Source organism: Amphibalanus amphitrite, unplaced genomic scaffold (genome assembly GCF_019059575.1).
Source record: "Amphibalanus amphitrite isolate SeventyFive unplaced genomic scaffold, NRLGWU_Aamphi_draft 000103F_arrow, whole genome shotgun sequence".
NCBI classification, from domain to species: Eukaryota; Metazoa; Arthropoda; class Thecostraca; order Balanomorpha; family Balanidae; genus Amphibalanus; species Amphibalanus amphitrite.
In genome coordinates this window covers 600,266-625,235 of record NW_024881598.1, presented here as the reverse complement: position 1 = coordinate 625,235, position 24,970 = coordinate 600,266, and the positions used below count along the sequence as shown (strand labels likewise).

Genomic DNA, 24,970 nt, shown 5'->3' with positions numbered 1-24,970 from the left:
GTAGTGCCTGATGCCAAGGTAGTCAAGAACCTCGGAGTGTCAATCGATCGCCATACTAGATCCACGCCATCATGTACAGTGTACACCCTGTGGTCGGCCGACCTGGTGAGCGACCTGAGGAGCGTCCCGGGTACCAGCGTATTCATGCACGTACGCTGACGATACCGCCACGCTGAGCGGTGGCTGCCGGATGGAGACGGCAAGAGAACGAGCCCAGCTCGAAGCTGACCCGATGGTCAGGTGGGCCAACATGTGGAAGATGGTGATCGCCGGGGAGAAGACCCAGGCCCTGGTCCTCTCCCAGTGGTCCCATGACGACAAGGACTTCCAGATCAAGGTGGCCGGAACATCGGTCAAAGGATCCCCGCACCTGAGACTCCTAGGAGTCACTTTTGACAGACTCCTCCACTTCGGGGAACATTGCAGGAACCTGCGCAGGAAAGTGAAACCCAGAACGGCCCAGCTGAGGAAACTGACTGGTCGCAGCTGGGGCCTCCAGGGACCAGGAGGCGCAACTACGGACCGTTGCCAACGGATACGTTCGGGGCGCCCTGGAGCACGCGGCAGCGCCGTGGCTCCCGGCGGCGTCTGAAGCTCACGTCGAGCTGATCGAACGCGAGCTGCGAGCGGCGGCTCGTGCGGTCACTGGCTGCACGGCCTCGACCCCGACCGCGCCGCTGATGGCCGAGGCCGGCATCACGCCGGCGCGAGTGCGATGCCCAGCGCTGGCCGCCTCGCTGCCCGGCGACGACCCGCTCCGCGCCGTCGGAGAGATGCACGTCGCGCCCCGCCTGAGGACGACCACCGGATGGTGTGAGGTCGGCCACCGCGCCCTGGCTTGGACAGGCGCGGCCGACGTCAAAGTGGAAGGACGCCCTACAAAGACTATCCCACTGTGGGACCACCATGGAGAAGCTGTGACTTTCTGCCTGGACGTCGGCCCCGGCGGCCAGAGAGCGGCCCCTGCGCACATACGGAGGAGAGCGGCAGAGGCCACACTGGAACATCTGCCGCCCCGGGCCACCTGGATATGGTCGGACGGCTCGGTGGAGGGAGGCGTCTCCCAGGGCGGGGGCGGTGCCACAGTCACCCTCCCGTCGGGAGAGACTCGGGAGGTCCGAGTCCCAGCGAGCCAGCTCTGCTCCAGCACGCGGGCAGAGCTGTGTGCCCTGAAGGCGGCCCTGAACGCCATCCGAGACGCCGACGCCGACATCGCAGACAACCCAATAGTCATCTGCACCGACTCCCAGGCCGCCCTGAGGATGCTGGAGAGCGGCGCCTCCGCCCAGACGACTCACCTGCTATGTATTTCAGACCCCGTGAGACCCTGTTTTTCGGCGATAATTTCTTCAGTTTTTGTCTAATTGGCTTGAAATTTTGACATTAGACATTTCAGCTCAAGCGCCGATTTTCATCAATATGGTCTCTTAACAAAATGTAAATATTTAGAGCACTTGTCATTGGCTCGTAATGCTAATTAGATTTTGCACCCGGATAGAGGCTCGTTCGCTACCGCAGCGGATTGGATGGGAGCGCTGGCCAATCACGTTGCGCCGGGCCCAACTAAGCTCCGCCCATTGGCCGTGACCGCGCTGGGTCTATGCAGGCTCAGTCGGCGGCAGCACCGCGGAGAGGTCGCACGGGGCCTTGCACTGGAAACATACATGGAATCGACAGGAAGTGCCTGAGCGAAAGCTTGCTCTTCATTTGGGGGAGTTGGTAACCGCTTCTCTCTTTTTGGTATATCAACACCGATCCAGCTCAGAATATGAAGAATAATCAAAATGAGGATATTACTTCCCCAGAACCAACATTGAATAGAGAGCTGAGTCATGCACTATCTGAATATCTGAATGAATGCACATTCTGACCTGACCTCATGGTCAGGTCGTGCCACTATTCTGCTGTCACCTATGACATCATGCGAAGCCTCTACACTACTCGAAAATATCGATATGGTTGGCTGCGTCAATTGCTGTTTCTGAAGACGCTGTTATACCTAACTATGCAGAAAAAAACAGCAGGGTTATTAGTCGCGAGCACTTCCGATTGCCTCAGACATCGCTCCACGAGCTGTGTTCGTTATTCGGGAAGCGTTGAGAAGGGAGCAGAAATGTGATGTGCGATTTATTGCGCATGGTAGAAATGTGACATCAGAATAAGGGAAACAAGCGCATAGGCTAGTAAAGAAATCGCGTCTTTTTGTGAAACTAAAGTAACATTTCAAGCACTCCAATAGTGAGGCAGTAGGGTACTTGCTTACAGGTATCTTAATTATTTGCAGTTCAACAGGAAAGCCTGGGGTCAAGTCAGTCGGGTGACCTCAACCTAGCCAATTATAAAACGGGCTAGTTCTGAAGGTGTTCAATCACATGAATCAATCTCAAGCATACGCATAAGGATAATATATTTCATATTTTAACCACACTTCTTAAATGCTACGGTGTAACTGTTTACCATGTCCTGCAAATTTGACGTAGGCTGACCGACGTGTTGTATCAGTTCACAGTCAATTGACATCAACGGCCTTTTTATAATGACGTTCAATCAAGCAAAAATGCAGTCACTAGCCCTGAACTTAGTATTAAAGTAGATATATCTTTATTGATTGACAAGGTGCAGGTTAATTTGTGATAAATGCAATACCGAAGGCTAGTGCGCTAATAACGAGCGCTAGTGTCTGCTGTATCGTCATTACCTACTGCAACGGCAACCGCAAGGCAGCCACGTCCAATGCGAGCCGCCCCGGTCCGGCATACGGCCTTGGGTGCGGCGGCTACTGCCCCGTCGGCTCCATGCATCCGACTGACCGGCCAAGGTCACCGCTCCGCCCGCCGGGAGGGCGGAGCTTAATGGTCACGTGCCTGTGACGTCACGCCTACGTACGGATAGCCTCTACTCCACTGACGGATTTACGGAGCTGATTTTAACATTACGAGGCAACGACAAGTACCTACCCTAACAATTGATATTTTGTTAAGAGACCATATCAGCGAAAATTGGCGCTTGAGCTGAAATGTGCTGTGCGAAAATTTGAAGCCAATTGGATAAATATTAAATAAATTATCGCCGAAAAACAGGGTCTCATGGGGTCTGAAATGCATAGTAGGGATCTCTATCTGGGAAGACCTACTCGCTCTCTCCCGCCGAGGGTCACCGATCCGCCTCCAGTGGGTCCCGGCGCACTGCGGCCTGCGGGAAAATGAGAGGGCCGATGAGCTGGCCAAGGAGGCCTCCGGCCTACCCCAGGAGGCAGCAGCAACAGACGTGAGGACGCTAACGGAGGCCGTCGCACGCGGCGCCTCCCACCGCTGGCGGCAGGAATGGCCGTCCAGCTTCTTCAAGGACAAAAAGGTGCCCATCAGATGCAATTTGAGCTCAGGAACACGATGGTGCCATTTATAATTTTTGTTGAAAAATTTCGTTTTTAAATTTGACCTTTTCTGATCTGAAAGTGACCTGACCTCCGGTAAATTCAGCTGACAATGACCTCAAATGACACAGACGACACTATTTTCGAAATCTATGAGTAAAATGGACCATAAAACATGCGTCACGTGACCGATACATGATATACAATTTTCGTGACCTAGGGTGACCTGGCCTTGACCTTAAAAATTCGAAGTAAAAGTTCGTTACCCTCAGGGTATCTAAGGCATCTATCGAGGAGTGCGTAGACCAAAAATGCTATCCACGCTAGATTATGGACACTTCACTATGGCGAATTGAAAGCGACCAGGGGCGATAGTTGCATTTGCTTCAAGTTCGGCGGAAATCGTAAGTCCCAACATATGCGCAACATTTTCTATATTTGGGTACGATTGCGTCATTAGCGTACCCATTTTTGGAAGATAAGTACCCATATATGGAAAATCCTCCAAAAAATGGAAGGCTTCCCAAAAAAATGGAAGATTTGACCACAGTTTCCCCAACTGGTACGCCAGCGTAATCTGGAGCGGAGCTGCCGTTAGCCGCCTGGCTAGGCTAGAACGACTGCAGCATCACTTTCTCATGTGGCTTGCGGCAAAGATCCGCTCAAACTGTCCTTCACTGGAATATGTTAGTCTGCTGCAGCATTTTAACACCATGTCCATCAAGGGTCGTTTTGCCCATTCTGATCTAATGTTCGTGTACAATGTACTCAATCATCGCATCGACTGTGACCAGTTAGTGGCTATGTTCGGTCTGGCAGTCCCCGGGAGATGGTCAATTAGACACACTGGTCTACTGCATGAGCCTTTCGCTAGGGTAAACGCAGTAAAAAGCAGTTTCATTGCACGTCTCTATCGCTCATGCAATCTGCTGCTACAGCACGTGCAAGCCGCAGATATTTTCCATGGCAGGTCATTCGGACGCGATGCCTGGGAGTACTCCAACAATCTCAGTCCCTACAACGTCTGAGTGTTGTCTCTGACTGCTGTATGACTGAGCGTTTGTGCGATCACTTTATATTTGTTCGCTTACTGTACGTTTTGTTTTAGTTTTTGTGTTTTTGTGTTGTTATTTGTATGTGTTACACTGACCTGACTGGAGCCGTAAATGGGCGTTTGTCTGTGGCTACCTGGATAATTAATAAACAATAATAAACAAAACCAACAGGACAGGACAATGAAATTGAGTTATACTTTCGGGCATTACTGAGCCCATTGAGTAATCACGCATGAGTGTGAGCTTTGGGGGCATTTTTCGTAGTGTTGCTGTGAACATACAGATAAAACTATGTCATATAAGAAAATTCAGACATTTCTTAGCCCCACTAACACAAAAAAAAATCAGCAAAAACCCAAAAAAGATTTTTGGAATAAAGACGCGCTAGATCGGAAAAATCCCCACTGTGCATGGGTTCCTTGCCAACAGAAACCGTGGCAGAAGTGGGAGAAAACGCTCCGAGTGTTCGGCTGACGCGGCGAAGAGGGTGAAGGAGATCATCACCAGTGACCCAAGGAAGTCCAGTCGGAGGAAGGTGGCGCAGGAGGCCGGCCGCAGTCCGTTTACCGCCCACAGGACGCTGAGGGATGACATACACACACACACACACACACACACACACACACACACACACACACACACACACACACACACACACACATACACACAGAGTTTATTGGCATAGTACATGACTGGACAGGACATGACCTGGACTGACCCCCTACAGGATTGCGGTCCATCGGCAGCTCAGTGAACGGGACTGGCAGGCCAGAATGACTTTTCGCGCTTAGTTTTTTTTTTTTTTTAGACAATGCCTTGTTAGCCCCGACCATGTTATGCCCGCTCTCGCCGCGCTCGGCTGGCCGGACATTCGGGAAATGGTCGCTCGTCGTGACACGCTGAACGTATATCGCGCTCTCCACGTTGTTTCCGCGCCCGGCCCCCTGCGTGCGATGTTTCGCCCTCGTGCCGCCGTATCAGGGCGCGAGTCGCGCAGCGCTGCCGCGGGGGTGTCGGTACTGGAGCTGCCTCGCTACCGGCTCACCATGGCGAGGCGGCTCTTCCCATACAGGGACGCGGTATCGTGGAATGAACTTCCACGAAATGTGACCTCATGCGCGACTAGGCGCTCCTTGTGCGGCCATTTTAATGCCTGATTTGACATGTATTGGGTCTATTTCCTTTTAATGTGTTTCTACAATCTACAGTCATACATTGAATTTGTATTGACTGGGCCCTAAGAGCCACTTGTGGAACGACCTTCGAATATACCTTGAATACCTTGATTCTTGAATACCTTGAATACAATGCGACCAGAATCCGCCATTCATGGACCAAATCTGATTCAGTGATGAGGCCCATTTTTGCCTTCAAAGAGAACCAAAGCGTCAAAACAGTCGCGTTTGGTCCCAGTCGCAGCCTGGTGTCGTCCATCAAAGGGTCAGCCATGCAGCGAAGTGCACAGCCTGGTGTGCGATCAGCAGCGAGGGCATCATCGGACCGTTTTGGTTCGAGGACTCTGCTGGGAGAGCTCCGACAGTCAGCGCCGACCGATACAGCTCCGTGTTGAAAAAAGGTTCGATGCGGTGCTTCGGAAGAGACTGCAAGGAAAGACTGATGGAATCTGCTTCCAACAAGACACCTCACCGAGCGGGAGAGAACCGGACGTGGCTGCGCGAGCGTTTCGGTACCCGTTTGATCTCCGTCGGGGCTCCCACAGCGTGGCCCGCCAGCTCCCCTGTCTGACCCCACTGGACTATTTCCTTTGGGGTCGTATCAAGTCTCGTGTCTACCAATCGGCACCAAGGACCATCCCAGACCTGAAGTCGGAGGTACGACGACAGATCCGGCAGTCAAGGCTCTGTTCTGTCGCTCTGTTCTGGAGAACCTGAAGAAGAGAGCACCACTGTGCCTGGAGCGGAACGGCGGACATTTCGAACACGTGCTGTAGCTCGAGTCGGGTAGCACTTGTGTAAAACAAGGTCACTTGCAATAAAATAGCATCGATCCGGATGTAATTTGGTGTTTGGTCGAATCATCTACTGTGGTTACTTTTTATCTATGTAAAAAATAAAATAGGCAGTTTTTTTCCATGACACCCTGTAATCAGACCGGTACGACCCCAGCTGTATGTTTGTTGGTTTATGAGGGCTTTAGGGCGCGGCGACTAACTGCGGCGGTCTGTTTGTGCCCATAACGTTGTACTGGTAAAGCAACAGAGAACTGACGGACTAAAAAGGCTAGAGCTAGATGAGGTGCTTTATACGGGCATTACGAGTATACCACAGGAAAACTGATGGACTAAATGTAAGAGAAGATGCTGCCGGATGAAACCCAGGGTGAGTCGTCACCCAACAGGTGGCGGATGGTGGTGCTTGGGGCAATGCGGTCGAGGTAGCGTGTCCGATTTGGTTCGAGGTGCGAGCAACTTAAGAGAATGCGAGTGACTGTGAGCGGCACGGCACAATGCCTACATGTTGGTTGATCATCTCCACAGAGGAGATGACCATGCTTGCATACGTATGCCCTATGCGTAGTCTGCTAAGGACCACTTCCAAAGAACAGGTGTCTATTGCCTTGAAAGCAGGACTGCCAGTGCTCCACGGCAGGTTTCACCTTTCGCAGCTTCTCGGATCCATGGAGATGTCACTCAGACTCTGTCTGCCAGCTAGACATGACTGCCGTATGGCAAAACTGCCGAGAACCTAGCAGCAGTTCAGCGGTAATCGAAGAAAATCCTGGGGTCTGATCGACAAAAAGTTCCCTCATCTTCATCAATGTCGAATAAATGAATAACAGGCTGGTCCACGAGGGGATCCTGGACAGGCACACCAACCCGGGGGTCAAGACGACTTGCCCTAAGGGTCACTTCACATTTCAACAGCACAGAGCGCCCTTCAAAAACGTCGCTGTCGTCCAAGCCAAACTGACAGGAGCTCAGCGGGCCAGATCACCGTGGCGAAATGAGATGAGTCCACTTTATTCTCCTAATTTTACTAGCTTATTCTCTCCCGCTCAAGCATGCGACACGCTTTGCATAATAAGCTATAGGCCGCCTCTCATCCCAACCTGGACTCTTTGCCGCTGAAGACTCCCATCATGACAGCTATGGGAGGACCTGGAAATGTCCTACATCGTAAAAATCCGCAGGCACTTCCGCCCCGCGTCGAGTCCGTCGTCCGCGCAGACGGTGGTCGCAATGCATTAAGCGAAAGTATGTGGCTTGGTGCCTTTGGTCATCGTTTTGATCTATCGTTGACTATCTATGAACCAAAAGAACTTGTTAACCCGCGCATGACTGGAGTATTTTCCATAACACAAGTGACTGGGGGGGGGGGGGGGGGGGCTCTCCACAGCCCCACCTCCTATCTCCGAAACTACTGGGCCGATCGTCAAAATTCAAACGGCGTCTGATAGCCCTGGAAAAACTGTCAAGCGAAACCTATTTTCATTTATCTCGAGGTCACCGATGACGTCACAGGTCAGGTCAAATTAAAAATTATCGACATTTTTTCTAGTTCACAATTTAGGCTCTGACCGCCGGTCCGATCAGGCTCATTTTTGGTCTACGCACTGCTTGATAGATGCCTTAGATACCCTGAGGGTAACGAACTTTTACTTCGAATTTTTAAGGTCAAGGCCAGGTCACCCTAGGTCACGAAAATTGTATATCATGTATCGGTCACGTGACGCATGTTTTATGGTCCATCTTACTCGTAGATTTCGAAAATAGTGTCGTCTGTGTCATTTGAGGTCATTGTCAGCTGAATTTACCGGAGGTCAGGTCACTTTCAGGTCAGAAAAGGTCAAATTTAAAAACGAAATTTTTCAACAAAAAAGGTGCCTATCAGATGCAGTTTGAGCTCAGGAACACGATGGTGCCATTTATAATGCTGTACGACGTCAAAAACGTACTGAAAAATGGATTTGAAAAATATATAATTGTAAAATTTTGACAATAATGCGAGTACCTTGGCTATTTTTGAAGATATTGGACTAAAACATGCTAGTGTAGTTCATCAGAGTGTGTTCTATCACATATATTCCGGTATTTGCGAAAAGTCAAAAACTTTTTGAAAACATCAAAAATATATTTTTTTTGTAATTGTAAATATATATTTTCAAAATTTTCAAATTTTGATAATTCGAGATAGCAGTTTGATAGCTACGTGTCTTTTGTAGTCCACTCGTGCAAAGAAAACGGATCTAGATTCAAAACTGAGCTCTTGAGAGCGTTTGCCGTAATTCAATATCTTGCATCAAAATCGGCCGACATGACGTCACTTTGACGTCATTCCGGCCAAACTATGGTAGCTAGAAAGTTGAAATTTTAACACAAGGTGTCAAATTGATGCCGCTGAGGGTACCGCAAGTTTCGTGTTGATCCGTCAAACGGTAAGATATTGCTGAAAAACGGGAGGGGAGGCTCTGTTGAGCCCCCCCCCCCCCTCCCCCAGTCATGCGCGGGTTAAAAAAGTTAAAAAGCGCCAGGACTTTCCGGACACCCTATAGATCATCAGATAAAAGCTAACATCTAATGTTGTTAGAACCAGCGCCAAAGCTGTGTAAACCTGTGTAAATGAGAACCTTCTGTGCTGACTTTATTTGGAAAATACAACCAGTGCATAATGCACAGCAGCATAAGTACCAATGTAGACCATAAACCTTATCCAACCTCACAATCAGAGCATGGAAACACGTAAGCAGACATGTGCATGATCCGAGAAAATGGATCTGGGATCAGATCTCGCAGATCATGATCTCGGATTTGACAGGATCATAGTCCAGCTCTTTAATTTATCGAAAGATCCGTAGGGATCATAGATCCGATTATAATTTTTTGCTTGAGATCCAGTGAGATCATAGATCCATCACTCGGATCCATGCACATGTCTGCAGTTGCACGTAAGTATGTTTGTTATCACATGACGCACATTTTAAACGTGATACATAGGACAGAGACACGAGAAAGACAGAGAGAAGCGGGCTGCGATCAGCCTCGGAGCGGTGACTGCGGCTCGGATGACCTCACCCAGCGACGGTCACCTTCCCCTGCCCCTCCCCTCCCGGCGGCGGTCCTTCGCTCCCCCGGCTGGTCACCCCCCCCCCCCCCCGGGCGGCGGAACACTCACCCCCTCGTCGTCGGGCTCCTCCAGCGCGAAGACGGCCAGTCGGCTGGGGCTGCGCACCTTGTCCAGCAGCTCGCACATGAGCCGCTGCTGCAGGTGGCCGCCCGTCACGAACGGGTGCTGCCGCCGCACACAGCTCGGGGTCAGGGTCACAGCTCCGGCGGCCAGCTCAGCGCCACCAGGGTCGTCTCCGACTCTGGAGTGAATCTGAGCGGCGCTGTCACTCTGATCACAATGAGTCACACTGTGACTGATCACATGGTCACACTGTGACTGATCACATAGTGACATTGTGCTTCTGATCACATTGAGTCACACTGTGCCTCTGGTCACATTAAGTCACACGTAGAAAGGTAATAGGTTGATGAATCATAAACGCACATAAATTTTGAACGCCTAACTTCTATCAAACGTACCAACGTTGTAACAGTTTTGAAACCACTGGCTAAAAATGTGATAATCGTATCATCCCAGTCTTTAAAACATGATAATCGTATCATCCCACTCTTTAAATCAGGTTCTAATATTTGGGCATTGGTGTGATCAATGCTAGTGGCCAAAACATCATTTAAACATAACCCGGCAGTTGCTGGGGTATTTCGCCACCCACCGTTTGCTGGGGGGGGGGGCGTTAAACGCCCCCAGCCGATAACTCGAGAATCAATAGGCGCAGCGAAACGCACGAGGCGGCAAACGAAAGAACGCGACGAGACGCTTCCGATGAGTACTTTAAAGTTGAATTTTGAGGTCACAGGTCGGGTCAAGGTCAGGTCAAACACCTGAAATCGGGCTTCCAGTAACATGGACTTCAGGGCTTCGCAATGGGCGCCTCTCGTCATAAACGTTGTCAAAACGGTGCACAATCCATCATATAAGGCCTACAAGAGTGTCAGCTCCATGTAGGGGTCAGTCAAGCATAGGTCAGGGTCAAGGTCAGGTCAACCGGGTAGGCACATATCCCCGAAAATCAAAACTGATATTCGCAGCCTGTGACACATGTTTTATGGGTAATTTGGGGCGTAGAACACGATGGTGACATTCATTTTATCAAATGTGTACGTGTTTGGCTCAAAAAGTTCAATTTAAGAAATGCATGTATCATGGTCGTGAAGTAGTCACGAGAAATTGCCAAGATTCAGTTCAAGATTTTGGAAAATGCGGAACGATAATCAATAATCGAAGATAGCCATTTGATTGTTCATGGTATTGGCAGTCTAATGGCGTTTACGGCATGACTGTATGTCTATTCTGTGATTTTATATGATTTTTTGAACATATGCCGTTTTTGGTCGAAAACTCAGAAATCATGACGTCACTAAAACTTCGATATCTCAAAAAATTTCCGACCGATTTTTTTGAAACTTTGTCACAATAAACTTCAATCAATTCCCTACAGGTATTAAAAATTTGGCGCGCCTGCGACGCGCCGTTTTTATGCTATGGCCCGGCGAAAAAAGTGGGGGCGTTTAACGTCCCCCCCCAGCAACTCGCGGGATAATGTATATTGTATATGATAATTAGGTATTCTACAGTGTGTCCGAAAATTATTTGCCCCTTGTTTATTCATCTTAAATAGCTGTTTATTCCCCTTGTTTTTTTCGGCTATAATAGGTACCACCGTGCGCTTAAAGAACTATTGGAAATCTGCCTAGACCGTGCCTCAGGCCATCCACAGCTGTCCGTTAGTCACAGACCTAGCCCGGTCACCTGACCCTGACACTTGCGAGGCGCCAGGGGCCAGTGTTTGGCAGGCGTAACTCGCACCTGAACGTGGTGTCTACTATGGCGAAAGAACACTCTTTGACAAAGCGTCACTGCGCTGAAGTTATGGTGAAGGCTAGGATGAAGCAGGAAGTCGAATCGAATACTCAGTCCCAAGCCCAATCAAAAACCTTTGGGGAAACATGAAAGACGAGCTCAGCAAGATGGAACCAGCAACCACAGATAACGAACTTCAGAGGAACCTGTGAAAGGCTGAACATCAACGCGGACATCTTGATCTATGGGATGTCAGAGCGGATGAGGGATTGGGTAGGGGAGAGTGGGGTAAAGCGGACTAGCTAAGAAACAGCGTCAGATAGCAGGCTAAGTGGTAGTGAAAATCAGAGGCGGATCCAGCTCAGAGTTTGGGGGGGGGGCAAACCATAACAATTTATCGATTCTTTCCATGCCTCGTCCATAGGCGTAATGTTAAAATTATGCCATTTGGGAGGGGCAAATGCCCATTTTGCCCCCCCCCCTGGATCCGCCACTGGTGAAAATGTTAGTTTAAACCAGCCTACGTGTAAGCTTAATCCATCAGCCCAAACTTCCATGTAGGCGAGTTTTGTTTAGCTACTTTGGAAAGTGGTTTAATTCTTCGTGGAACATTACCACTACACATTTTGAATTCGAAAAACTAGTGGGGCAAAGTGGACCACCGAAATTCTTCTTTCTTCTTCAAGAGCCACTTACTTCCAAGAGCATTTTTAACGTCTCTAATTCATCTGCTAGCTACAACGAATTCAATTTTAGCCTATCGCATTTTTCTGAATTTGCCGATAAAGGGGCGAGTGTGTTTATTAATGGTCCACTTTACCCCACTCCCAAATTCTGCATTTGAGTAGGCATTGCCGACAACACAGTGTGCTGAGCCATTTCGGGTTCGTGCCAAACCGAAAATGCGTACCATTGTGCCTCTGTGACGGTAGTGCGGATGCTGACTTAGGTTGATATCTCAAGTCTAAACTTAATTTTGGTATATATTCCATGCTAAAATTAGAGGGGGAATTGAAAAAAAAAACACATTTCTGGCCCTGGGTTGAAAACGAATTATTCCTAGAGACGAGCCACTGTGACAAGAAATGTGCCAACATAAGGCATTGTTAATGGCTATCTTTGTTTTTGAAGGGGGCCATTTATTGGGGCTTCAGAGGGGGTGGTTCGCTTTGCCCCAGTGGTTCGCTTTACTCCACTCTCCCCTATGACGGGGTGGCGGATAGTAAAATCGCGAAATAAACCACGACCCGGGGGCTCTTTTTTATTAATTAGGCGGCGATCTGATGGAGGGGCAAATAATTTCCGGAGATCCTGCATAAGGTCATCCGAAAGCCAATACCTGCCCCACTCCGATAAAGGGACCCTCCCAGTTCCTTACTTCAAAAAAAATAATAATAAATTGGCAAACAAGTGATGCATCGTGGTTCAGAAAGAGCAAAAATATCTACCAAATTTCAACAAAAAAATATTCACTGTTTCTTTTTAGATGTTATACTTTTATTTGTGCTTATTTCTGGGGGCCTCCGCTGTTTCTATGACGTCATTTGAAAGCAATTATAATTTGGTATCTTAAAAGTGCGACGGATGTTGCGCGCAAGGCAGTATATATCACCACAGCAACAACTGTCTTTTTCCATGATTCTTCTAAGGGTTGAGTAAAAGATTCAAAAATCGCTACATCCGCGCTGATGTCACACAGTCTAAGGGGGCATTCAAATTTCAAATGTATTGGCCCCTTTGAATCCAAAAACTGCAGAATTAAAAATTAAATATCTCCAAATTGAGGCAATTCCCGATGTTGTGAGTACCCAAACCAGTAATTGAAAGCCAGGGACCCCATTTGGCTTTCTCAACCAGCATCTACTGTTGACAGCACACGTTGGCGCATGTTCCGCCCCAGAGCAGAGGCCGGGCTGCGCGGCGGCGGCGAGCACCCACCTCCAGCAGCCGTTCGGCCGTCGGCCGCTTCTTGGGGTTCTTAGTGAGCGCCACCTTCACAAAGGAGTGCATGGCGGACGACCAGCGCGAGCGCTCGCGCAGCTGTGGCGGCTTGAAGCCCGACTTGGACATGAGGAAGAGGGCGCGCATGGGGTGCAGGTCGAACATGGGCGGCTGCAGCTCGGCCAGCTCGATGGCCGTGATACCCACCGCCCAGACGTCGCACTGCTGGTTGTAGCCGCCCTTCCGCTCCACGGCTGCCACCTGACAGCGGCCGAGGGTCGCAGCGGGGGGGGGGGGTGTGGATTGACGGGATCTGTCCACAATCACGGCGCGCGTAGAGACCCGCAGAAGCCGCAGTGGACAAATGCCGCCAGACGCCAGACAAGCTGGTGGCTGCTACAACCGGGGTGGCATACCATTCCTAAACGCAACAACATACTCTGAATATATCTTATTATATTAATCGTCAGTAAATAAAAAACGACAAGAAAAAATATATGTGCCAAATGCACCATCATAAAAATTATGCAAAACTTATATGTACTCCTGATAGAGCTGAAAGACATTCTCTCTTTAGTCACGACAGCTTCGCATCGCTGGATGGGAGCTCGACAGCTGCATCCGTGTGCCTACCCCGCGATGTCCGCGTACATACCCCATCCCGTGTCGGCGCGCCTACCTCGGGCGCCATCCAGTACGGCGTGCCGATGAAGGACTGCCGCTTGCCCAGCGTGGCGGTGATCTGCGCCGAGACACCGAAGTCGGCCAGCTTAACGTCCCCGGCCTCCGTCAGCAGGATGTTGGCGCCCTGCCGGTCAGACGCGTCAGTATCTGTCCCACCAGACGTCAGTAGCTGTCCCACCGGCCGCGTCAGTAGCTGTCCCACCAGACGTCAGTAGCTGTCCACCAGACGTCAGTAGCTGTCCACCAAACGTCAGTAGCTGTCCCACCGGCCGAGTCAGTAGCTGTCCCACCAGACGTCAGTAGCTGTCCCACCAGACGTCAGTAGCTGTCCACCAGACGTCAGTAGCTGTCCCACCAGACGTCAGTAGCTGTCCCACCAGACGTCAGTAGCTGTCCCAACGGCCGCGTCAGTAGCTGTCCCACCAGACGTCAGTAGCTGTCCACCATACGTCAGTAGCTGTCCCACCAGACGTTAGTAGCTGTCCCACCAGACGTCAGTAGCTGTCCACCAGACGTCAGTAGCTATCCCACCGGCCGAGTCACTCGTCAGTAGCTGTACCATCAGACGTCAGTAGCTGTCCCACCAGACACACAGACGTCAGAAGTTCTACGGTCAAAACGTCGACATCAGAGGTTATACGAGCAGTTCCGTAATATGCGACAAACAAATTTACACAGTTACGCGACAAACAGCCAGTAGAGGTAGTTTACACAGTTACGCGACAAACAGCCAGTAGAGGTAGAACTGGCCGCATCAGCGGTGCACAGCCCGCAGATCAGCGACATCTAGTAGGTACAGACAGTGACAGCACCAGATAAGACTGCCGGCCATTTTAGTCACCATAACCACACATCTTTATATCATCCACAAAAATGAATTATATACAAGCCAGCGGACGGGGCGCCTACCTTGATGTCTCTGTGCATCTTGCTCAGGCTGTGCAGGTAGGACAGGCCGTGCAGGGTCTGCTTGCAGACGTAGGCTATCTGATGCTCGCTCAGCGGGCCCGTCACTGTGGGCAGAGGTGGGCGGGTCAGGCGCGCCCCGGTGACCAGGGAAGCCCGCACCTCACGTGGATCAGACGCGCCGGCTGTGAGTGTGCACTGTGTGCACCACGTGACCACGCCTCCCAGGCGAGATTCGCCGCTAGGCCAGAGGCTGCTTTAGCTCAGCCGTTTCCGGGCAAGTTCTGAGAAATGGTGCCGCCACACTAGGGCCCCCTGCGGGCGGCGCGGCGGCGCGGCGCACCGTGGTAGATGTCCTGCAGTGAGCCGCCGCCACAGAACTCCATGCAGATCCACAGCCGGTCCTTCCGCAGGTACGAGCCGAAGTAGGCCACGATGTTGGCGTGCCGGCAGTCCTTCATCATCACAATCTCCTGCTGGATGATACCAAAGTCGTCCGCTGCAGGCGGGCGGGAGCAGACGGGGCACAGGTGAGTCACAGGCGAGTCACAGACGTGTCACAGACGGGTAACGGACGGGTCACAGGCGGGTCACAGACGGGTAACGGACGGGTAACGGACGTGTCACAGGCGGGTCAAAGACGGGTAACGGACGTGTCACAAGCGAGTCACAGGCGCGTCTCAGACGGCACACGACAATCGCGCCCCGTGTGTGATGATCGCCAAGACAAATGGTAGTATTGTTTGCACAATGCGGCCAGCTTAGAACCTACTGAAACCTTCCCCGCGGCCCGTTGGAGGGGAGAGGGGTGGCAAAGGGTATCAGGACAGCATAAAAGCAGGGCTGCGGAGTCGGAGTCGGAGTTGGAGTCGGCCGGAGTCGACAGTTTCGCCCGGAGTCAGAGTCACCAAAATCTTACCGACTCCGACTTCGGAGTTGGATCTATCGCTGCATGGCTCAGCGTCATGCCTTGCACCTGTTTGCTCGGCAATCCTACGTTCGTTGAAATTTCAAAATCAGATTTTGTCGAAAAACTCATATTCCTGTTTTGAACGATTGTTTTTAGCGAAAGAAGCAGACGACGGCGAATTCGCCAAAACCTGTTTTTAATTCTGCATACTATCTTTTAATGCATTTTGAAGCAATGCAGGGCCTTGGGGCACACACAAAAGCTCGTTTCAGGCAAAATAAAAGCATCTGCACAAAGAACTTTATTATCATATGAATTTTAACCCTCGCCAGGCGAGCGGGGTTGATGCAACCCCCTCCCCCTAAGGTTTTTCGCGAATAACAAGCCGCCAAATTTGGTATGCCCTCTGGGGCAGCCTTTTGACACCTTTCCTGAAAATTTCAGGTCTCAGTCACTTTAGGTCAGGTCACCAGGTCAAAAAAAAACGGTACAAGGTCAGGATAAAATTGATAAGATTAGCGGTAAAAACTACAGAATTTTTCGCTTGTAGCGTGAATGCCGCGGTACGTAGCGCCACCAAATTTTAGAAACAGCTTGGGGCAATCATCTGACGTGTCCTGGAAGTTTTGGGTTTCAGTGACCAGTCAGGTCACAAGGTCACAAAAACCGGTACGTGGTCAAAATGACACTAAAATAACCTTTTTTTAATGAAATCTAGATTGTTCATCGATTTGATTCAAACTTGCAGGCAGGGCTGCGGACTCGATGGATTTTAGGGTGACTCCGACCCCGACTCCGACTTAAAAATCGACTCCGACTCCGACTCCGGACGGTTCTATTAAAATATATATTACGATATTGAAGTTCATAATGGAGATGTTTTTATCTTGCCTGAAACTCTTGTGCGTTCCAAGGCATTGCGTTGCAAATATGCATACAAAATAACATGCAGAATTAAAAAGCAGGTTTTGGGGATTTCACAGTTTTCTGCTTCTTTAGCTACGAGCTTTTCTTTAGCTTTTCTTTAGCTCGTAAACACGTTCGTCCAAAACAGCAAAATATACTTTTTTCGGCAAAATCCAATTTCGAGCACAATGCAATCGAACAGGTGCAGTACACTACTTTGAGCCATACAGCGTTACCTCCTCCGACTCCGGAGTCGGGGCCGGTAAGATTTTGGCGACTCCGACTCCGACTCCGGGCAGAATTGTCGACTCCGACCGACTCCAACTCCGACTCCGACTCCGCAGCCCTGCTTGCAGGACATGAAAAGCTCACCGAGTGCCATCATATGCATTCCGGTTTTTCGAATTCGGGTGACCTGAGGTCATCTACATAGAGGTCACGACAAATTCTAAGGAAATTTGCCCGGATGACTTCAATAGTAAAAATATGAGAGATGTGTGCTCCATTCCAACGTTTTGTGTTGTACTACCTTAGTTTACATCTAACTGGTGTTTGCATGCTGCAATACCGCTATGGTCGGGTCAAATGAGGTCAACTGAGGTCAAAATACGCTTTTGCTAATAACTTGACACACAATGAGGCTAAAGCTTCAAAAATGGTGTCATTGTGTTCCATGTGGTCAGCCGAGTAGAATGGCGTGCGGTATGATGCACTTTGATTAACTTGAACTTAATTCAATATTTCTTGAAGTTCACTTAATGTTTAAAAAAAAATTTAAGTTCAATTTAACTAGTAAGAAAGTAAACCATTCGGTGCACACGGACATGCTGAGTTCACTGGTGCTTTATTTTTGCTCAATCTTAACCCGCGCCCGGGTGGACCTCTCAGCCAACTTCGCCATGGTGGGCCAAAAAGCCCCTTTTTGGCTGTCCTGCCCGCCCCTAACCCAACCCGGCTAACCGGAGGCCGACACCATAAAGGGTCGGCCGGCCGGCCGGGCGCGCGGCTCGCCAACCTATCGGGCGGCCTGGGGCATCGCCCCAGCGAGAACGGGAATATGTGTAATTTCGCGGGGCGATGCGGGGCGGGGCAGGAAAAAATGTGTGTGAAATGGAAGTATGCAATGTATTACCTAATGTGTAATGTAAGGTGTGCTAAGTGTAAAACCAAAGTGTGCACATGAAAATGTTATATTGTATTGAAAAAAAGCCCCTTTTTGGCCACACCAGATTATCTCGGAAAGTAACCAAGCTAGAAAGACGCGGTAAAAAGCAATAGATAGATCGCTACAAGAACTTTCAGAATCATCTGGGTCATTTTTCATCAGGTCTTCGCTGAGGTCACTGAATGTCACCAAAGATAAATTGTTCATGATTTTTGTACCCGATTTTGACAGCTTTTTACAAATTGGCGCATAAGTCGGGAACCAATAGAGCTAGAGCACTGCAGAAAAGCGCATTCGATAGGCTCTTTCAAAAGCCTTTCTGAAAAATGTTCTCATATTTGACCTAAGGTCAACGGGTTAGCCTCCAGAGGGCAAAAACTATCAAAATTGGACGTTTTTGCGGAAAAGGTTTTCGCATCATAGCTTTGGACTCCAAAATTATATCACGCTGATTTTACCGGCATCGCGTTTGTCTCGTCGACACGCGTCGAATGAACTATAGGATGACCTGAAAAGGTCAACTTGAAAATTTGACCTCAGGTCAAGGTCACGGAAAAGGTCAAGTTGCATGTCATTCGATTCGTATTGCTGAACTGAACACATTCATGGTGTTTTCATCGCTCTAGCATGTTTCTATCTAAAGTTATTGTAAAAAAGCTATGACCCGAGATGACCTCAGAGGCATAAAAGGGGTCACCGGTGCAATGTTCCGGTACAGTGTGTCATATTTACCTATTTCACGATGTTTGAGGGTGTTTTCGGCCAAACAAAGACCATTTCAAGTTTCTCCCATTGACTTATAATGGAGAGTTCGCAAAATTGACCTGACCTTAGGTCGCCGATATTAAAATTCCGAGATAAACAAATTGTTCATACCTACTGATTTCCTTGTGTAAAACCCGAGTTTCAAACTTCTTGGATATAAACTGAAGGAATGACAGAATCACAAAGTCTTTTAGAGGTATGGTTATTTAACTTGACCTGGTGACCTGACCTTACGTGACCTGGGGTCACAACTTCCACACATGATGCAAAATTGATGTATGATAAGCTATACAAAGTTTCGCGGCGCGGTTTTCTTTACACGCGCAAAAATTGGCAGTTGTGGCCAGCCCCCCCCCCCCCCCACTCGGGCGAAGGCTACATCAAAAGTTTTATGCCAAAAGCTTTTGACCGGTTTTAGCAAAATGTTTACATTTTTACTCACCAAAATATACCAATAAATAACACCCCCTAAATATTGACCTAGAGTCAATAGGTCAACAAATTTGCACAGTGAAGAGATTTTCTATGGGGCCACCTACCTGTTAATCTGGTGTTTCTTAACCTTCCAGGCGGTGCGGGGGGGGCATTTTTTTTGTTCCCCCCCCCCCCTTAGGTTTTACGATATATCTCCAGAACCGCTGCGCCGATCGTCACCAAACTTTCAGTACCCTCCCGTGAATAGCTTTTGTACATTGTGACCAAAATTTTCCAAAGGCTATGATAGGTTGGCTGCTAATGACGTCGAAGTGACGTCATTTCTGTCATTTTCGACCCAAAAAAAAGGTTTCGCGGGAAGATCTGTCACGCCTACAGCTTTAGAGATATAGAACAATATTTTAGACATAAAAAGTGTAGAATTAACAGGGCTACAAAACTGCTATCTCGAATTTTTGAAAGTTTTGGATTTTGACCCAAAAAAAATTAAAAAAAGATTTTTGAAAAATAATAAAACGGAACATATATGATATTCTTTACCGCATTCTATCCACATACCAAATTTGAGATCCATACCTCTTTTTTGGCCAAGGTATAGCGAAAAACTGTTCAAAATTCATGACGTCAAATTTTCAAACTCAATTTTTAGCAATTCTAGACCTCATAGCGCAAAGACCACCATTAGACTCCCCGTGACGAGCTGCATCGAATCAATACCCATTTTATGCAAAACTATCAACTTTGAAATGTGATCCTTTTTTACCTGACCTTGACCTGACCTCCAACAGAAAGTGACCTAAACCGTACCTGATGGTCTTATAACCATCACCATTGAGTTGGAAATGAAAAATGGGTCATAAAGCATGCACCACACAACCTTAGTAAAGTTGGGTTCATGTGCTGACCCTTGGTGACCTCACCTGTGACCTGACCTGGTAGTATCAGTGACCTCTAATAGCAACATATGTGCTAGGCAACTGACGCCCTATCGCTGATTTTCGACAAAATGCTTTTTACTCGATGTTATAGCGCATTCCCTAAGAAGACCCGTGAACGGTGAAACATTTTGTCTTTGACCTGACCTGTGACGTCATCGGTGACCCCGAGGTAAATGAAATTTGGTTTCCGTCGACAAATTTGATAGGGCTTTCGAACCCCGTTTGAATTTTGCGGATCCGTCCAGTAGTTTCGGAGAAACGGGGGGGGGGGGGCAAAAAATGCACTCCACCACTGCGCGGAAGGTGGCCGGGAGGCCCACCGCCTGCCGGGTTAAGTGTCACAGGAGCCAATGGCTAGAAGACTGGGGGTCGTACCAACCCCCCTCGCCGTCCGTGTTATGAAAAAGGCCCTTGTCTGGCGAGGGTTAAGAAAAACGTCCGGAGTCACAGCTGGAGTCTGAGTCGGAGTCAGTTTTTGAAGCCGGAGTCCGAGTCGGAGTCTGAGTCACCCGAAAATCCATCGGCCCCGCAGCCCTGGTCATAAGCAATCAGGATATCAAGCTAGAGATTCCAAAAACAAGCCGTAGGTTTAAGAAGAAAAAAAATGCAAAGGAAATGGCTATCTCCAACTTTCAAAATATAAACTTTCAAGATCCTGAGGTTTTCAAACTCAATCTTAAGATTTTTGGAAATATTTGTGAACTTTGGGGATTTTTTAAACCTAAATATGCGTCAGGATTCAGGAAATGTCTTAATGCCTTTACACATGCCAAAAATCAACAAAATATCCCTAAAGCTCCAAGAGATATAGCCATTGTAAATACCATCAATATATATATATATATATATATATATATATATATATATATATATATATATATATATATATATTATAACTGATCTTAGACGGGGGGGGCGGTTGTCCCCCCCCCCCCTGAGATTTTTCGTGAATAGCGGGAAAACCGCGGCGCGTAGCGCCGCGAAATTTGGTATGATTATTTTCTCATCAATTTTACACATGGTGTGCAAGTTTGAACCTCTTAACTTTTAAGGTCAGGTCACCAGGTCACTTTGAATGACCCAACCTCAAGTCGCTTTTTTGCAACTTTGTCACCGTGTCAGAGCTACAGTAGATGTCGGAGGCCTTTGAAAGTCGCAGGATGTTATTAGGTCATTGGTAGCTACAATTTGTTTATCTCGGAATTTTGATATCGATGACCTAAGGTCAGGTCAATTTCCCGACATCTCCATTATAGGGGAGACCCGGGAGGTATGGACCGTATTTGTGAAAAGGCAATTTTCTTCCAGTGGGCAGTGGCTAGACCCCGGTTTTCACTCTGTGTACGTGAAATTGCCTTTCGCCTGCAAAGTGTGCCTGATATTAGGCATCTGCGCTCAACTATTTTGTCTCGAGATAACTTTCAATAAATCATGCGCTTTTTCGATTCATCAAAATGCACCGGGAGGTATGGCCCACGGCCGGGGAGGTATGGGCCGGTGCCATGTTGCATATTATTTTCTCGACAATGAAAACAATACTCGCAGCTGGTATCTACCTTGATCTCTCTTAGAGCCCAGGAACCGCATAAGCGGCCAACAGCTTACTTCATGGAGGTCACTTGGGCACATATGTATTTTGGTTAACTCAATCATGCTCCATGAAATAAGATAAATGATATTTTCTGTTGGAATGGAATTCGTAGTTAAATTTCCGGCCTTGCGCGACAAAAATAAAACTTATTGAAGAGGACAATCAATGAAAGCTTCAGTTTATTGATTTAGGATCACCGGGGATGGGTGGCCCGTGCCTCCCGGCTAGGACGCCAGAATGTGCGTAGCATCTCAGCTCATAATCTTGCAAGAAAGCTTCAAATTGTGTATCCAGTCTTAACTTGCATGCTTTACACTTTATGTTAGCGATGGTCTGACATCATAGAAGGAGCCTGTTTCAAATTTATCACGAATTTTCTGTATGTACCTTATTTTACTCGAAGAGGGCAAAAACGCTTCATCACCGCTCATTGCCAAAGAAGACTGAGGAAGATTCTGGAAATCACGTGGGTTGTATAACGGAATGGCTGCTACCAGTTTGCGCGGTCAAATGCGTAAAAATACGCAACACTTCTTCAAAACTGCGATGGCCCACATAGGCGGCGGAACGGGGAGGGCACCGGGGCACCGTGCCTCCTTTGATTTTGGCATTTTAACATTAGCCCTATGGGCGTTGCATGGAAAGAATGGGACCAAAAGTCGACGGTGCCCCCCCCCCCTCCCCCCTTAATCGAAGGTGTTCCGCCGCTGCTGATGGCCCATACCTCCCGGGTCTCCCCTAAGTCAATGGGGGAAAATCAACTCCCTGTTTTTTCCACTAAAACACGTCAGAATGGCCCCATATGCCATACATGACTTCATATACGATCAACCTTCACTACCTTGAGGCCTGTTTTGCTGCTGGGCAGCTGTAAGGTCCATGTGACGTCATCAAATGTCACCAACGGTTTTTACCAGTAACTCCTATCAGGAACGAGATACAGCCGCGCGGATGGTCTTATTGTGTTCAGCTCGTCAAGGCGCATCGAATGATATACATGATGACCTCGAGGTCACGTGACCTGAGGTTAACCTTTGACCTTGACCTTTCGAGGCCAACATATGTATGATTCGATGCGGATTGACGAGAGGATCACGATGATGCCCTTAGTTTGTTCCTAGCTTGGCTAATTCGAAAGTTATTCGAGAAAAACTCTCCATATCTAGCGCCGCCATTTGGACTTTTTTAGCCCTGTGACGTCATCTTTGACCTGACCTGAAAATGACCTGAGTAAAAATTGTAGGCCTTGTCCGTGCGTACCCCATGCCGTTTACCGCTTGTCGCTATCTTGCTTCGTTTTCGAAACCTCAGGGGGGCGCCCCCCCCCCCCCGTCGGTTGTAAGCTGGCGCAGACCCCCGATCGATGTTATTAACCCGCGGCAACTTTTGACCGATTTTAGCAAATGTTAACATTTTGATACTCACCAAAACAATAAAGGACGAGTCAACAAATTTGCACAGGGGAGAGATTTTCTATGGGCCCACCTACCCTGTAAAAAAGTTGCTGTATGGCAACTGTTCTAATGACGTTCTCATTTTCGAGAGGTATTTGTACTTTTTTTTTGAAAGAACAGAACCGGTGTACTTTCACATCTATGATTAAAGGTAAATTAATTTAATTAATTTACCTTAATTATTTTTGTTACGGAGCGAGCGAAGCGAGCGGAGTCTTTCCTTAGATTAACGGAAATTTCTGAGTATGAGCGGCCGACCGGTCGTGGTCACGATTTTGCGAGGCTTATATCTCAGCAACCACTTGACCGATGATTTACATGCGGGAATTTTTGTAGGGTAGCTTCATTCCTTCTACCAAGTATTGGACTATTCCCGATGCATGTGGGTGACCCCTTGTGCACGTGCCACGTGCAAAACGAAGAGGTGTCAGTTTTGTAATAGTTGCAATATCTCGGTGACTACTTGGCCGATTGCGCTGAAAGTTGGCACGTAGGTAGGCACCCACTAGGCAATGCATATCCATGTGCCAGAGTTGGGGTGCTGCTGCACGTGCGCACGTGCAGGGGTCGATTCCAGATCTCGAGAACGGCTGGACCGATTGCGCTCAAATTTGGTACACGGTTACGGAGCAGTTAGCAGGGTGCCGTGCACAAGTCAGTTGGGACCCATTTTGCACGTGCGCACGTGCAGGGTGCCGCTTCCAGATCTCGAGACCGGCGGGGCCGATTGTGCTCAAATTTGGCACATCGCTAGAGACCGGTTAGTAGGGTGCCGTGCACAAGTCAGTTAGAGGTACCCCCTCGCAATTTCAAACTGTAACACGGCGGTTTCTCGTGCCCAGGGCGGGGCGCGTCGTGTTGTTGTCAGCCCTTGCCAGAAGAGATGATCTGCCGGTCCAGGTGTATTGTCTCACGAGCACAACACAGAGCGAGATGGTCGGCTACGGTGTCGGTCGAGACCGATGCAGGTACACGCCCGGCGTGAGCGGAGGCTGGGGTCTTTCACAAGCACGCGGAGCAGGTGTTATGCGTCCGGCGGCTGTGGAGCCCTGTGGTCTTCCCGGACTGGTAATACGTCCGGCGCCGATGGTGGCTCTAGTTCTTCTCTAAGTCCCCCCCGATCGGGTAACTTCAGCAGAGCTATCCTACTCTTAGGGCGTAGCCTTCTAACCTACGTGGCAACTTACTATTGGCCAGGAGAGCATTTCATATATGGTTACACAGTTGCGATTGGTCCCTACCACGTCGGAGGCGGGAGATGCACTGCCCGAGGCTCACCCGGTACTTACTAAGTGTGACTAAACTATGATGGAATTGGACACCCTCTCGCTCGCTCCGTTAGTCGCCCCAAAAGGCGTTATACATGCTGGTTTGTACTTGTAATTTGTAAAGGGCAATGCTAATATTATGCTACTTTTACATCTCCTCTTGACTAAATATGAAGGTTGTCGTCGCTTCTACCTGATTAAAGTCACTTTTACGTAATAAAAGGTTTGTCATCGAAAACCGGTAAAATTGGACTTTTTTCGTTCCCGTGACGTCATAGGTCAAAGAAAAATGGTCGGCGAGGGTGCTGCGGCTTCAAATGTATGATTTGAAGACATCATAAATACTGAAATATTCACAATTCAGCCATGCCGTTCCATACGATTTAGGCATGTGTTTAGTGATTGGTCGAGGCTGACCTCTATCGTAACGTAACAGGTCATATCCATTAAGATGACATCCACGGGTCAGATCTATACCTAATATTCATCATATCGAAACTCATTTAAGAAACCTAGATTTTAATGACAAACTGCACATCATTATAAGTTGGACAGATTTGCTTATTTTGATCTTATGTGATGTCAAAAGTCAAAAATCGAGGTCATCGAGATTGTAACTTGTTCATCTCGATGAGATCTTCCGAATGCAGTTTGAATTTTTCCGATCCGACAATTGGTTCCGGTGATACAAT

At 48.6% G+C, this 24,970-nt stretch overlaps 1 protein-coding gene across 5 annotated transcripts in view; it reads right to left on the bottom strand.

Moving 5' to 3' along the window:
• Positions 1-24,970, bottom strand: part of LOC122380657 (mitogen-activated protein kinase kinase kinase kinase 5-like) — a 205,431-nt gene that overhangs the window by 157,055 nt on the left and 23,406 nt on the right. For all 5 annotated transcript variants that reach the window (XM_043364012.1, XM_043364010.1, XM_043364014.1 and 2 more), the window contains exons 4-8: positions 15,190-15,345; positions 14,850-14,953; positions 13,936-14,064; positions 13,254-13,517; positions 9,561-9,677 (exon numbers count right to left, since the gene is read on the bottom strand). In XM_043364012.1, coding sequence (XP_043219947.1) covers positions 9,561-9,677; positions 13,254-13,517; positions 13,936-14,064; positions 14,850-14,953; positions 15,190-15,345 — 770 coding nt within the window. The remainder of the gene's footprint in view (positions 1-9,560; positions 9,678-13,253; positions 13,518-13,935; positions 14,065-14,849; positions 14,954-15,189; positions 15,346-24,970) is intronic.